The sequence below is a fragment of the Pyrgilauda ruficollis genome, unplaced genomic scaffold (genome assembly GCF_017590135.1).
Source record: "Pyrgilauda ruficollis isolate IOZ18807 unplaced genomic scaffold, ASM1759013v1 scaffold101, whole genome shotgun sequence".
NCBI classification, from domain to species: Eukaryota; Metazoa; Chordata; class Aves; order Passeriformes; family Passeridae; genus Pyrgilauda; species Pyrgilauda ruficollis.
The window spans coordinates 31,194-47,017 of NW_024508213.1; the positions used below are offsets into that span (position 1 = coordinate 31,194).

The 15,824-nt window shown below is 43.4% G+C and overlaps 1 protein-coding gene across 1 annotated transcript in view; it reads right to left on the minus strand.

The window, feature by feature from the left end:
- LOC121354283 (disrupted in schizophrenia 1 protein-like) overlaps nucleotides 1-7,581 on the minus strand; it is a 28,801-nt gene extending 21,220 nt beyond the window's left edge. Inside the window, exon 1 of the mRNA XM_041468749.1 lies at nucleotides 7,458-7,581. Coding sequence (XP_041324683.1) covers nucleotides 7,458-7,539 — 82 coding nt within the window. The 5' untranslated portion in view covers nucleotides 7,540-7,581. The remainder of the gene's footprint in view (nucleotides 1-7,457) is intronic.
- Between the last annotated feature and the right edge of the window lie 8,243 nt (nucleotides 7,582-15,824).

Here is a 15,824-nt window from a genome sequence, read left to right on the forward strand (position 1 = left end):
TCATTCACACAGAGAGAGGGAAATTACAAGCTTCGGTGATGGTCAGGGCCTTAAGCAAGACAGATACACTAAAGCATAACACAGGAACTCCAATTGTTCCACAGCAGCAGGCCTTTAGCAGTCAGCTGGCAATTAAATGATGCTCATGAGCATCACTTAAATGTCACTTTGATCTATCGCAGTTATTTCACAAAATCTTTATTACTGAGGCTTTTTATTGGCTGTACAAACATTGGCAAGCATTTCTCTTTGCTGTATTAAAAATTATTTTGATACTTATTCCTAGGCTGCTTGCCAACTGGAAGACAAGATGGAGCCATCTGTGAGACTACAACTCTCTGAAGACACTTGCCTTTCAAAAACATAATCCCTTAAATAGTGCCAAGGGCATTACACACAAAAAAACTGACATCACATCTGAACAGCTGCAGCAAAACCTGCCTGTCTCACAAATTTCCCAGCAAAGGAAGGGGGAAGACCACTTCTGCCCAGGGAATACTGCCTCTACCCTATCCAGTCCGTGAAGTCTGATTATGACATGAGCATGTAAAAAGTCACACCTGAATACTCTGCCACACAGATGTATCAGCCAAAACTGTGCCAGAGATTTATACCTTATCTGTAACTGAATTAAGCAGCAAACACAGTTATTTCTATATCTTCTTCTTAGTTTGGTAGAAATTTGAGGGGGCTGGTCTCTTTCTTCTTCCACTTTTTAGCAATGTTGGTGCTCAAAATATGTACACAGGCTGCTACCCAGAATTCCTTATATCCTCAGCATTGTCTTCACCTGGTCTGCTTGATTTTGATTATTATTACTCCTGGTATTATTCTCTACTTGCCCCCTGCCTTGTAATCATCCTTTTAAAAACTCCTCTCGAATTTTATACAATGATTTCCAAGCCATTAGGGATCACCTTTAGCCAACTAACACCTAGAACAATTAGTCCTAAGAGACCTGCACGAAAGACAGCAACCCTATGTCCTTCTCATAGCTTGCACTGAAGAGTTAAACTGGCCTCTCAGCATTAAAACCACAGCCAGTCTAAACTTACAAGGGTCACACTTAATACCCAGGCTTCCAGCTTCCAACTGTGCTACACCTAGGCAAAGCACACAAAGTTTCACTAGGGTATGGCAGCACACGGAGCAGTAACACAAGAAGTGCATGTGCATCCAGATCCAGGAGAAAAGTCTGGACGCTCACATCAAGAAATTCAGTGCCATGCCAACCTCACCAGAAACACAGCAAAACAGCTGCTACACACCATGCTCACTACTTGTAACAAAGATAAATCATTTAAAAATAAAATGAAATTAACTCAGAAAGTGAATGACATGAATATACACTGCCTATTTAACTGAAAGATGGAAAACCTTACTAACCTCACTCTAAAAGATAAACACAATGCCTTGAAGTACAAAAGGGCAAGCCAGTTGGTTTCACAAAGGGCAATCAGAAGTCTTATGGATTATTCTTCCCAAAAGAGCAATGCTGGTTTTTACCTGTCAGTCCTACCTCACAAAGGTAGACAGTAACAAATCTACTCCTGAAAATCTGCATCATAGCTATACTCAAGGTGGGCTTTGTGAACATGAAATAGATCCTAACTTGACCCTGGAACAGATGATCCCATGGAAAATTCTGTCATTGGCAAAAGCTGGCACCATAGTAGGAAAATTCTCAATTAGCTAAAAGAACAAGTACCCTACTGCTAGTGTTCACTGCATACAAAAAAAAGAAGTTGAAGCTGATCTTTTCTTAGCTTACAGCAACTCGAGACCCCCTGGCAAAACTGGATTTCCCCCCAGTCTTCATTCTCACAGGAAGCAGACATCCAGTCGCAATGGTCTGCTCAGAGGAAACCATTAACTGAAGCAGCTCTTCTCTCCCAGCCAAGTCTGTACAAGTCCCCAGCAGGCCAGAAGTGTGGGAACACTACAGCAGCTCTCTCACCATGACCATGCTCAGGCTCTCCAGGGGAAAGGGAAACACAATACCTGTTGATTATTAACTAGTTTGGGAGCGAAACTACACAGAGGATCAGCTGCTCTGGTTCTGCACCCCAGGCAACAGTAATCAGATCCTTCTTACACAATTTCAGTGAGGGTCTCCTCAAGATTTTCACTGCTCTCAGCAAATGAAAATGTCCCGCTCTCCTAAACAAGGATTCTGGCAGGACAGGAGCAAAGTTTCAGCATGGTGCCCTGCTAAAACATTGCTGTCCCACTACAGTGGCAGCACAGCCTGGGACCATCCAAGGCATCCAAGAGCACCTCATGCCCCTACCACTGCCGAAGCACAGCTATCAGTACCCTACGCACGTTGCTCCCACCATAGACACAGAACCAAAAAGATGTTAACAGCAAGGAAATGTTACTACAGCAATGTAAAATATCACCCAACTCAGCAGCTGCATGTCACACCCTCCTGGGAGTGGTGTGCCTATGGCTCTTCAGGAGCAGAGCTGGGAATGCAACACAGGCAGTCTGAGCTATTAATGCAAATACTGACGGGTTAATGCACTACTCATTCAATGGGAAAAGCCAAGCCCCAGCAAACAGCTGCGCTGCCCATTCCCTTCCATCACCACTATCTCCACGGACCATTAGCAACAGGAAGCACCTGAAACTTAGACCAGCACCATGAAATTCAATCTCATTTCTGCCTCAGTAACCATCTTTGTCCAAAATCCTAACAGAGAATGGAAAGCTCTTGTCCCCAAAGACATACTCTCTAACAAAGGGAGAAATTAAGTTTATATGATCAGCCTAGCTCTTGAAACAAAAATTCAGATATTTTATGGAGCTGAGGCTACCTCAATTTACCGCCCTGAACAGACTCAGGGATGCTCCTTTCTTTGAACCTCATGGTGTTTCCTTGAAGTAGAACATTTATGTGTGGAGGAAGGAGAACAATCAACCACAAGAATTAGATAGCCACAACATAAAGGAAAAGCCTGTGGCTATAAGCATTTGGCCTTGCAAGTAATCTCCCCCAGCACCACTCCAAGTGCCTGCATATCTGCAGTAATGATAACCTGTAAGACTAAGCCGCTATGTCAGTGGGAAGAATGCTTACCACCATAACAGAAACAAAATACTTAAAGTATCCCACTAAAACAGCAAGAAAGCAGTTTACTATCATGAAAAAAACTATTCTTCCCCTTCCCACGCTCTCTGGAGAGTTGATGGCTTCCCAAAAGCAAAACAAAAAGATGTTAAAAATTGTTTCCTTTATTGCTTAAAACATATTTTTCAGACCAATCTGATGATTTTCACCATCATCAGATGGTGATTTACACTCAAGTTGCTGTCAGATAAGCTGAGCTAGAGACTGTGGTGCTCACCCCATTAATCAATAAAGTTGTGAAGCCATTGACAGACTTCATTATCTACAGACACATTCAAAACATCACTATTATCTGATTCTAATTTTCCATTAATATTATCATTCACCATTAAGCAGGGTCTTGAAAAGCTACACCAGTGCCACATCCCTCACCTTACACAGATCTGCAGACTTGCAAAACAATTCAGAAAATGGTATCTAATGGTATCAACTCCCAGTTCCTGCCTCTCTCACAGACACTAACCCTTTCATTTTATTTAGTTTTACAATACTCACTATCAACGTCTTGACTTTTCACTCCACAGGTTGCCTCAAAGTCTCCCTACTAAGGGATTTTCCTCTGTAATGGTCTCCTGCCCCACTGACCTCTCAGCCCAGCAAAGGAAAACTTTCATCAAAAGCACATTAAACCCCTCCAAACAACCAACTCTTCAGCCATTGCAGAGAACAGAGAAAGGTCACATATGCCACATCCATTCTGCTCTTAATTTCAAGGAGCCACTTTTCCCACACAGCTCTTTCCCAAAGAGTTTTTATAATCTAAGAGCATACAGGGTGTTTAACAAATTTTTGTTCAGCTGTAGGTCTGACTTGGTTGCTCTTTCATTCAATCTATAAACACAGGTAGTGCATACAACTTTAAAGGAGCTAACTAAGCAGTACTAAGAAAAGATATTTTCCACTTTCCAACCCTTATTCTGAGTACACAGCTGTTTACGTAGTAAATATTTACTATTCAAGGTAAAGTCTAATTTAGTTGGGGTTTTTTTACACTTGTCAGTGTTATGAATAAACAGAGTGACAGAGGGCAAAAAGAGCAGAGTAACAAGACCTGGTAAATTTATCCTGACAGCGGTGTGACATGACTAAGAGACCTGTGTGTAAGGCAGCAAGAGGGGAAGGGAGGATGTGGTGAGAAAAATCAGAAAGCACAATTGATCACGCTCATTAGACAGCTGGGCCTCAATTAGAGATATATCACACAGAGATAATAAGAGGTGTTCTGGAAGGAAGCTTGGCTGTGAGATGAAGGAGGGTCTGAAACACAGAAAGCAGCATTTTACAGTACGTACGAAGGGGAGGCAGGATCCAAATTCTGCAAGTCCCAAAGGAATCACACTGAACAAAGAAACCCTACTTGAGGAAAGCACATGATCTCACCCCTCTGCCTGCAGACTTCAGATTACTCATTAAGCCACTTCACATTCTCAGCATCAATAAATAGGGAAGTAACTCCATGTCAACAGCTAATTCAATTTCCATACAGAAAACTTATGTTTAGCAAACAAAGTACATCCATAGTGGATCCTCGCTTCCACAGCATCAGTAGCTTGCAGGCTTGATATTTCTCCCTGAAACCATTTTTCAGGTGAGCTCTTAATTAAATCCACACCTATATGGTAAAGGAGAAGAAAAAAGGAAATTACATGGTGTGCTAAATAGTAAACACTACACAGAATTAAGGAAACACCTTCAAAAAAGGATACTACCACACTTAAAATAGGAACAGCAGCCTTTGTTCAGTGCCAGAGGGCCAAGTTTTCCTCATGTGACTGCTGGTTTACAAAGGGCGCATTCATTCTGAATACATAAGGGTTTTGCAGCAGTTTTCCTTCAAGAATATTGAATAGTATTACAACATACCCTAGGTTCAACCCTAATCTAAGTGACGCAGCATGAAAGGGCTGCTTTCTGGAAAGAGAGACAAGATGCTAAGGATGAACTTGGAAATCACTATGGCAACTCTGCAGGTCCCTTCCTATTCACCTTGGAGGACAATACTGCAAAGGAGGTAAGAAAACCCCTTTCCACAGGACTCATTAATATGCAATATGGCCAAAACCAGAAAAGGTCACAGCCTGTCTCTGCTCAATTAGAAAGAGGGATTCACTCAAAGAAACACAAGGCTAAAATGGGAAAAGAAAATATCATAACTCCCGAGGAGCGCCCGTGAGGCGTCACACACTCGAGTAAATCGCACTTGAAAGGTCAGCTGGTTCAGTAGCTGTCAAAGGCCCAAGCTACGGCGAGCAAAAAAAGCCTAACCAAGTGTGCCTAATTTGTGAACAAAGTCAGAATTAACCTTCAGGGTTTTCGCTTTTGTCACTACAAAACATTGTTTGCAGTGCTTTCTGTCCTCCTGTTCATCACAATTAATTTATCCTCATGCTAATAAATCCTCTTTTCTTACATGAACCCACTACAACTCCACCAGAAGCAGCTTAGGCCCAAAGTTTTGACTTCACTTTACTGACGAGAACAAAGGATGATCTATCTAAATTTAAAGAGGGAGGAAGCCAGTGGCAATACAATACTTGCCTCTGACTGTTTTTCAGAGTGCTGCTGCACTGTAATCTTCAATGTCATGTATGAGAACATGTCATTTTTGGTGCCCAATCTCAAAGAGAGCTATAAAGAAAATTGATAACTCTGATAGTATCAAGCAGTGGGAAGAAAAAAAGACATATTGGATACAGGCCTAATCTCAAGCATACAAAACACTGCACATAAACATTTGGTGGTTCCTGTACTTTCCTTCAACTTGCCATGATCCCAATATTTTAAGTAACCACAAATCTCTAAACTCAGGCTTTTTTTCTTTTAAATCAAATATCTTTTAAATCATATTTATTTTAAACACCCCTACTTTGCAGTTTCATAAGGGTCTAGAACCCCTATGAATAGGGCTTCAACTGGAAAACCACTGTCAATGTCTTCCCAGAATGAGCCACAACAATTTCAACTTCAGCAATGAGATAGGGGAACATACAACATCATTAAAGGGACTTTAGTATTCAAACACTAAGAAAAGTTTTAATAAGTAGAACTTTTCCCATTTTCAGGAGTTACTGTAAGGCCAATAGCAAATTAGCAAGTAAATGAACCAATAGGAAAGGACAAAACAAGAGATAATGCATCCCAGGGGACTTCACCCATTTCTTTGAAAACTATCATTACTTCTAATTAGCAGCAGCACTTGCTGCTATACCTTCTGCAGCATATTTTGTGAAAGTCTTTATTATAAAAGCACTTCACTGCAGAACTCTTAAAATGCTAGCATAATTAATTCAAAAGCATAGCAAGAAGTTACTCAAGCACGTGTACACAAAGATGAATATGGATTACCAAAACAGGAATGAGCTGTTTCCTATTAAACTGTTGGCAAGGATGACTGAAGTGTTTGCAGAAAGTCTTGGTGGACTCATGGAGCTGGGAGAACCACGTATCCCAAACAACTCAAAAGACAGCAGACACACCTAGTGAGAAGTACACCTTTCTTTCCCAGTTGTCCTGGGAAAGGTGAAGTGTTTTTTTTCCAGAATTTCCCCGTGGCTCCAGCCTTTTGCCATCACCACCGTTGATAAGCAGCCCTAGCCTGGACCAGCTGATTGTTACTGCTCTGAGAGAAAAGGAGAGCAGTTCACCCACGTTAGAGGTCATGGTCTTGTAGGATTCATTTATTTACAAAAGCATATACACACAGAGTGTCCGCTGAGATGGCAGTTTTCTTTTTCCTCCTTGAGCCAGGACAGGAGAGATAACACAGGTGACTTTTCTAAGAGCACCATTACTTCCATCTTTGCAGTTGGTTATTTAAAAAATAAACAAATAAACCACACCAAATAAACCATTAATCTTCGTATCACTATAACTGCGCCCACACAGGCTGAAGTGAAATCAAAGTATCTTATTTTTTGAGTTCAAAAATTATAGCTACGTTATCTCAAAGTCGCAAGACCCTTTCTTAGACTGCATTAACTGAAATAAATGCCAGTATACCAGGGGTTTAAAAAACCTAAAAAAAAAAAAAAAAAAAAAAAAAAAAAAAAAAAAAAAAAAAAAAAAAAACAACACGAAACCAAAAAAACCCCACCAAGTACATGCTCTCCATACTCAAAGCGACTCCCAAGAGCTGCCGCTACTCCCAGCCCGAGGGCAGCATCCAGCCCGGCCCCTGCAGCGGGGAGCAGCGCTGCCGGCCCGGCCCCACCAGGGGTGCCCCACGCCCCCTGCTCGTTCAGAGGCTCCTGCCGAGCTCTCCGGCCGGGCACCCTCCGCCTCCTCCCTTCCCCCCGAGCAGCCGCGGTGCCCCGGCCCCGCTCACCTGCGCCCGCCGCGTGCCCGCCGCCGCCGCGGCGCCGCCTGTCGGTACCGCCCGGCCGGGGCTGCGGCTGCGGCCGCCACATCCCGCCGAGCCCCGGCCCGCGCCCGGCGGAAAGCGGCCCTGGCCCGGCCACTCCCCGCCGGGGGCGGGCTCGAGGCAGCTCCGCCGCCCCGGGGAAGGAGAGGGCGGCGGGCGGGACCGGCTGCGGCTCCGGCTGCGGAGGGTGGTGCGGTGCGGTGCCGCCGGGGCTGGGCCGGGCGCACGCACAGCCCCAGGGAACCCGGGTCCTCCGGGCTCCCGCCCGCGCAGTGGTCCCAGGCTGTGCGGGCTCTGTTCCCGCAGGTCTTCAGCTTTAAGTTGGGCGGGAGAGGAAACAGGGAATCACAGAATCGGTCGGATTGGAAGGGACCGCAGCGATCCAAGCTCTCTGCTCAAGTAGGGTCATCGTAGAGCACATGGTATGGAATTGTGTCCACATGGTTCTCGAGTATCTCCAGTGAGGGAGACTCCACAACGTCTTCGTACAATCTGTCCCCATGCTCACAGAGTAAAGTTCTTCCTCATATTTAGGTGGAATTTCCTGTGCGTTGGTTTCTGCCCATTGCCTCTTGTCCTATTGCTCAGCATCACTAAGAAGAAACTGGTTCTGTCTTCTTGATACCCTCCCTTCAGATACTTAAAAACATGGATAATGTCCCCTCTCAGTTGTCTCTCTTGAGGCTGAACAGGTCCAGCTCCCTCAGCCTCTCCTCACAGGGGAGATGTTCTAGTCTCTTAATCATCTCTGTATCCCTCCATTAGACTTGCTCCAGGAGCTCCATGTTTCTCTTGTACTGAGGAGTCCAGAACTGTACACAGCACTCCAGATGTGCCTCACCAGGGCTCCTTGGAGGGGCAGGATACCCTCCCTTGACCTGCTGGCAATGCTCCTCCTAATGAATCCAAGGAGCGCATCAGTCTTGTTGTCCACTTGGGTGTGGGCATGGCTCACGGACAGCTTGTTGTCCACCAGGACCTTCAGGTCCTTCTCCACAGAGCTGCTTTCCATCAGTTCAGCCCCTAACCCATATCTTGGGTTGTTCACCCCTGGTGAAGGACACAACCTATGCTACACATACAGATATATGGCTTCCATCTCACAGGTCCCAGCATAACAACAAATATATATACCAAACATACTCTTGGAAAACAATTTTTTTTTTCAGGTTTAACCATATTGGGCATTGCTTTGTCTCAGAGCCATCATGTGACTGTGAGCCCTACTCATGCACTGTTTTGCATGTCAGATACTCACTGAATTTAGCAAGACGTGTACAGCTATTATGGTATTCATTGGCTTCAAGTAGCCATAAACATCTTGGAAGCAGGACTTAAAGGAATACTTAGAAAGTCTGCAGATGATACAAAATTGGGAGGAGCTATCAACTCCCTGGAAGGTCAGGAAGCCCTTCAGAGAGACCTCGACAAATCAGAGGGCCGGGCAATCACCAACCATATGAAGTTCAACCAGGGGAAGTGCTGGACTCTGCAGCTGGGATGGGGCAACCCTGGATATATGGGCAGTCTGGGGAATGAGATGTGGAAAGCAGCACCATGGAAAGGGACCTGGAGGTCCTGGTTGATGACAAGTTGAACACGAGCCAGCAGTGTCCTGGCAGCCAGGAGGACCAGCCCTGTCCTGGGGGGCATCAGAGACAGCATCACCAGCCGAGCAAGGGAGGGGATTGTCCTGCTCTGCTCTGCACCTGGGCAGCCTCACCTCAAGTCTCGTGTGAGTGCTGGGCACCACAATAAAAGAATGATATAAAGTGCTTAGAGAGTGTCCAGAGGAGGGCAACAAAGATGATGAAGGTCCTTGACGGGAAGCCATATGCGGAGTGGCTGAGGACACTGTTCAACCTGGAGGAGACTGAGGAGAGACCTTGTCGCCCTGATTTTGTAAAACTTTGTTAAGCCTTCTGATGTTTACATTCTTTCAACAAACTTTCTCACACACAGTTCTGTAAATAATCTATGTTTTGCATTCTTTCATGGAGGTGGAGAGAATTGATAAACCCTTGGTCTGTCCAGTGGCATTGGAGAGGTGGCACTGTCAACCTCCAATCCACTGTCACCTTTGGAAAACTATAAATGTTGGAATCAGAAAATAAAGCTTCTTCTTTTTTGTTCCCCTCGAAAACAGCAGTGTCTGTGTCATCATTTTGTACCTTATCACAACAAGACCTCATTGCAGTTACACCTTCCTTGTGAGGGGAAGAGGAGGGGCAGATCAGTGCATTGATCTGTTGTCTGCGGTGACCAGTGACAGGACGCATAGGAATGGCCTGAAGATGTGTCAGAGGAGGTTTAGGCTGAATATTGGGAAAAGATTCTTCACCGAGAGGGTGGTTGGGCACTGGAACAGGCTCACCAGGGAAGTGGTCACAGCACCAGCCTGACAGAGCTCAAGGAGCATTTGGACAACACTCTGAGGCACATGGTGTGATTCTCGGGACTGTCCTGTGCAGGGCCAGCAGCTGGACTAGATGATCCTTGTGGGTCCCTTCCAACTCAGAATATTCTGTGGTACTGTGAATTCTATGTATGTATTTTCATTGCTTTTGTATGGCTCCACATATCTTTATGTCACAGAGTTTTTCATTTTGTTAAAAGGTGCTATAATTTATGTATATGTATGGGGTTTTGTTGGTATAAAGGCAATTTTCTTCATAGTAGCTTATTTAGGACTCTGTTTTGGGTTTGTGACCAGAATTAGGGATGTTTTAGCTGGGCAGTGCTTACACAGCTTCTTGAACTGCCCTGCCAGTGAGCAGACTGGGGTACACAAGAAGCTGGGAAGGGACACAGCTGGGACAGCCTGATCTAAACAACCCAAGGGATATTCCAAACCATATGTCCCCATGATGTCATGCCTAAAAGTAACAGCTGGGGGAAGGAGGAGGAAGAGAGTATGTTCAAATTTATGGCATTTTTCTTCCAAATTCACTGTTATGCACAATGGAGCCTTGCTTTCGTGGGGATGACTGAATGCCTGCCTGCCCAAGGGAACCGATGAAAGAGTTCCTTGTTACATCTCATTGGAACAACATGAATTTCTGCTAAAATCCCCTTTCCTGTTTTGTAATTTAGGTAATTTTAGTCCTCCACCATTTCCAGTGTATCTTCTCCTCCCTACTTAACACATACATCATTTTTGCTATCCCTAGTATTTCTCTAGTGACAGTATTATTTATATTGTTATTCATAATTACAAGCTTCATATAAGCTTATGAGTGCCCACTGCCTACTACTACTAGCTTTTATTAACTTTGCTAAAGTTAAGCCTGCTTCACTCATATCCACTATATTAATCCTGCACATGAAATCAGAGTTTTCCAGATGGCCTCCATCCATCCTAGTCTTCAAGAATGCTCCTTCCTTCTCAGATGCAGGAAATGCAATTGTAAGTTAAATACACCATCCTGTGCACAAGGAAGTTTTCACAACATTCAGAGAAGTTGCTAAAAAAAACTCAGATTTATCTAACAACTGTCATATTACTGATTTTCTCTGGTTTCAGTCCATTTACTAAGAAATACAGGACATGCTAAGAGAGTTTTGACCTCCTGCTCCAGTCTGTGCCCTTCCTGACTTGAGAGAGAAGACAGCAAGCAGCTGTGCCTCACATGCCAAAAATAGCCACACATCCTTCTTCCTTCAGCCTTGCTGCAGTGCATCTGATTCAAGCGATGTCAGTGCTGGCTCCCATCCTTCAGAAAGAAATTGGTCATAAAAGGGCAGCTCTACGGGTGCAGACAAATGGCCCATCTAGCACAGCCTTGCAGCTCAAAGCCAGGGCAGCTCACTCAGCAAGAGCAGGAACAAGGCAGCACCCACAAAACTTCCCCTTTGGACTGTGTCACCCCCCTCTGACCAATGTGTGCCCAGGGGCTCCTCAGCTCAGTGAGGTTTGCTGAGTCAGTCGCCTGCCGTGGTTCTCAGCTCTCCAAGGGCTTGCCCAGCCCCACCTTGAGCCTGCTTCAGCCTTTGGCCCACACAGCATCCACGGGTGAGGGGCTGCCCAGGTCTCACCTGCTGCACAAGGCACCAGCACTTGTTCTGAGTTTGGCTATGGCTCCCTGCCTTTGTGAGCTCCTGGATTTTTGTGCTTGAAAAAATATTTTTTTCCCAATGTGTCTGTGCCCCTGATGATTTCCTGTGTTAACTCATAATGTAGTCCATTTTCCAAACTGTGCAGTGCTAAACTAATCAGACGGACCTAGTACACAGCCCCTCTCTAATTTTTTTCTGTTTCTGCTTTCTGGGATGAGGGGACTAAGTAAGTGTTCAGGTCTGCTATGGATTCCTGCAGTGGCTTCTTCATGTTTCCTATTCTGTTCTGTGTTCCTTCATAAGTGGTCTGTAACATTTGATTGAGTGCAGCCACACACTTAACTGTGTTTTCTGATATGTAATTCATAGCACGGTTTCCTTCTCAGGGGCTGTGATAATTTCAGAGCTTTTCATCTTATATGAAAAGAGAAGCTAGGAATTTTTCTTTCCTGGTAGGTACTGGTTCAATTCACACAGTGAATTTCATCTGAGGTCTGATTGCCCAGTTATTCAACCTCACAAGGTCCTTCTGCAATTCTTTGCAGGCAGCTCTTGTTCATGCTACCTCAAGTAACTCAGCATCAGCAGCAGACTTGTTTCAGCTGCTTATATGGTGAACAGGAGGGGTTCAGGAAACACTGATCAATACAAAGCTACCAAAACGGACATAGTCTCAAAACAAATATTTAGAAGAAGCAGGGCATGAGATGTACTCAGGGAAAAAAACCCTGCTAGTGAGCTCTTTGCATTTGTTCTGAATCTACTGGGAGAGTTAAAGTTTATCCCAAACCTCACCACTTCTGCTTCAGGTGAGCTTGCCTTACCTCATGTGTACTTCATATCAGAGTGTATATTAAACAAAAAAGTCCCACCACAATAGAATATTCAGCAGACTGTAATCCATTACCTAAGATGATAATCGGGAGTATGTGTGAGTGTGTACACAGAACATGACATTCTCTTCCTTTATCCAGAAAGGAGTTGCTTTTTGACAGCCATGATCATTCAATTGCCAGACCATTGGAAAGGAGTTGCAGGGGGATGGCAGATAGTTTTTACTGAAGACTTTAAGCATAACTGGAGAAAAAGGTGCAGATACCCTTCTGAAGCAAATGCTAGTAGAGAAGAATAGTATACTTGGGTTTTAATGCTGTTTTAATTGTGCCCTAAACTAATTATAACCATAACCCTAAGCCTGATTCAAATGACATAGTGAGACATCCAGAGATGTAGAGAAATCTACCCCGCTCGTTTGCCGTAATGCACTTTAAGGCAGTAGTTAAGTATTTAGACTGAGATGGTTGGTGTAAGAAATGACACAGAAGAGCATACATAACAGTGGATACTATAATGCTGTCTTCTAGTTTAGATTAGTTAGGAGGGAGCTGGAGAATTTTGCTATTTCTTAATTTCCATTTTTCATTATAATGGAACATACAGGCACAGCCGCCAAAAGAAATTGTCCTGCCTGCTCCCTCCACTACTTCTCCAGTTGTGCCTGCCTTCCCTTTCCCCATGCTCCTGCCTTTGTGCTGGCAGGAGAATTCCATTGGCTCTTCAATGAACTAGGAACTTTTTTTTTCCCCATTAAAAACTTTTCTCCACTTAAAAGCGACTGTGAAGCTACAGCATTACATGCTGCATCAGAAATCACAGCAAATTTTAACAAACCATCTCTGTACTGAAGGCAGTGCTGCTGCCTCTTTCCTACTCAAACAGCTTCCTGAGCCCTCGTGCAAGCTCCAAATTGACCCGTTTTCACTGCTTGTCTTGGCCTCCCAGCTTCTCATTATCTACACATAGCTGCTGCTTTGTGTGGTACCTTTGCTTCCAATTGACATCAGGGTATGGGAGCTCCCCTCTGCACCTGCTGCCATAAAGAGCAGATTTCCTGTAGCTCTGTCCCTTGTGACCGCTGGTTCGTCTCACAGCTCAGCTGCAAAATCTGCCTTTCTTCTTCTTCTTCTTCTTCTTCTTGCATTCATCTTTGTTTTTCCTCTCTGCCCCATCACTGCTTCACCAGAGATCTTTCATGCTTCAGTAGTAAATAACGTATTCATCAAAACATGCTGCTGAAGGGAAGCCAGCTCTACTTGCAAATTCAAATCGAATTAAAAGAAAAAAAAAAAAAGAAGGTTTTGCATGGCATAAAAATTAGGAAATCCCAGATATGTTATACTTATTCATTTTTATCTCTTTAGCATCAAGACATCTTGATCTTTTTAAGCTAGGCTCACATGTGGCACTGTGGCATCTGTCATAGATCAGAAGAGTAAAAACCATCATGCTCATGTTCTAATATGGATTTTTTTTCTCCAGCTATTCTTCTCATCCTCTCTCCTTCCCTTTAAGAACCACTTTCAGGGCATCTTGTGAAGGATGGCTGCAGCATGGACTGGGACAGCTGCAGTGAGGTGGGAGGGTGGGAAGGAGTGGCCGGTGTAGAGCAGCAGCACGGGCTGGCAGAGCGCAGTGAGGCAAAGAACCCAATTGTCCAAAACCAGAACTCATTTCACTTTCAATGATGAAGTTCATCACCAAATTATTGTTTTCCATCAAAAACCAGAAAAAAGCACGGGTATCATGGGTTAATATGCAAAGAACTTTAAAATATATGTATTTTTAGCTCATCCACAGAACTGAAGCAAAAAGTTTTTTGCATGGCTTTAATCAGTGCTTTGTTTAGATGCACCATCATACCCTATCCAAAATGAGTTGTTCTAAATTTGTGCTTTAGTTAAGTCTATGGGTACTTACAATACCTCTGGAATACGCCTTGTGATGTGATTAAAATAAAGGTAATCTTTCTAATAGATGGAGAAATAAAATAAATACAGGTGACTAATGTGAAAGGTAAAAGTCCCAGACTCAGTTACTAAACCACAGAACTCCTAGAAACTTCAGCTAAGCTAGGATTTTGTTAAAAAAAAAAACCCAACAGCTTTTTAAAACAAACTCATGTCAATCTGAAAGAAAACGATGAGGCTTTGTTGTGATTCTTGTTACAGGTGAATACATTTCACTTTCCAGAATCTTCTGTTTCATTATTCATATACAACTGTGGCAGAACAGTTCTTTGGTTTTCCTGGCATCATTTTTTGGTCCTGTTCCAAAGACAGTGATTCAACTGGTGTCATGGTAGGCTTCAAAACAAGAGTAAAGCTGATAGCTCATTATCACTCAATTAAAAATATTTATGGGATTAATAATCAAAAATTTTGAAGTCCTAATCCAGTGGTATCCAATTAAAAAGAGTTAAGCCTTTCGATGTTTATTTTGACTGAATGACTTCCCATAAATTTAAATTAGTCAAAGAAAAGAACTAAGTTTCCCCGAGAGGTACCTGATCACTAACAAATGAGATAAGGATTCATACTGCTGTTCTGCAGGCTTTAAAAACGAATTTTACTCACAGTAGTGTGAACCAGCCATAATTATATGTCAGTAGTTCAACTAAGAACAAAACTGTGAGAAACAAAAGCAGAAACACTAGTGATTTAAAAAGAGTATAAACATATTTTCTCATCAAGTGTCCTTTTTACTGAATTAATCACCCCAAATCTCAAATTTCCTCAAATTTATTTCTCACATTGTTCCGTATCTACTGCTTGTCACAAACTGGGGTTTAAACACTACACTACAGCTACTGAGTAAACAACCATTCCTGCATTAATTTTTTTTACATCTGGATATGGAATTACTTTCTGTTGAGCTGTCATTTTTATAGTGGGAGTTTTTTCACAGCACATGTGTATTTGGATTTGAAGTGGTCATTATTTGGCATTATTCATTTAAATAAACCTTACTTCCTTAACATGTCATCTTAGAATGGCCATTGTATATATCCATTCTTATGTGTGGATTGAGTGGGTCCCAAGGCCATTTTCTCCCATTTTCATACTAACATGCCTTGTAAGTGAAGGATCACTTAAATAATGTATTAAACAGAAATTCACAGCATTGAAAGTTCTAATATGTAAGACATGTTCCCTTGCATGCCAGAAATCCAAGGGGTACTAAAGCAGGATTGCCATCTGGGGATTGAAAGCCCATATCCTCACTTCTGTAGGGTTTGCCTGAGAATGTGCAGATGGGCAATGTAGCAGGCATCCAGGCATTTCTGAGGAAACGGGAAAAAACCTACTCTCTTCTGTGACCTTCACACGCCTTGCCTGTTCGCAGGTATTTTCCTGTCTGCTAAGCCAGGAGCCAGTCCTGGTTGGTGGTACTGCTGTCTCTGCCTGATCAGAATTGTAAAAGAAAATATTTCTCTGG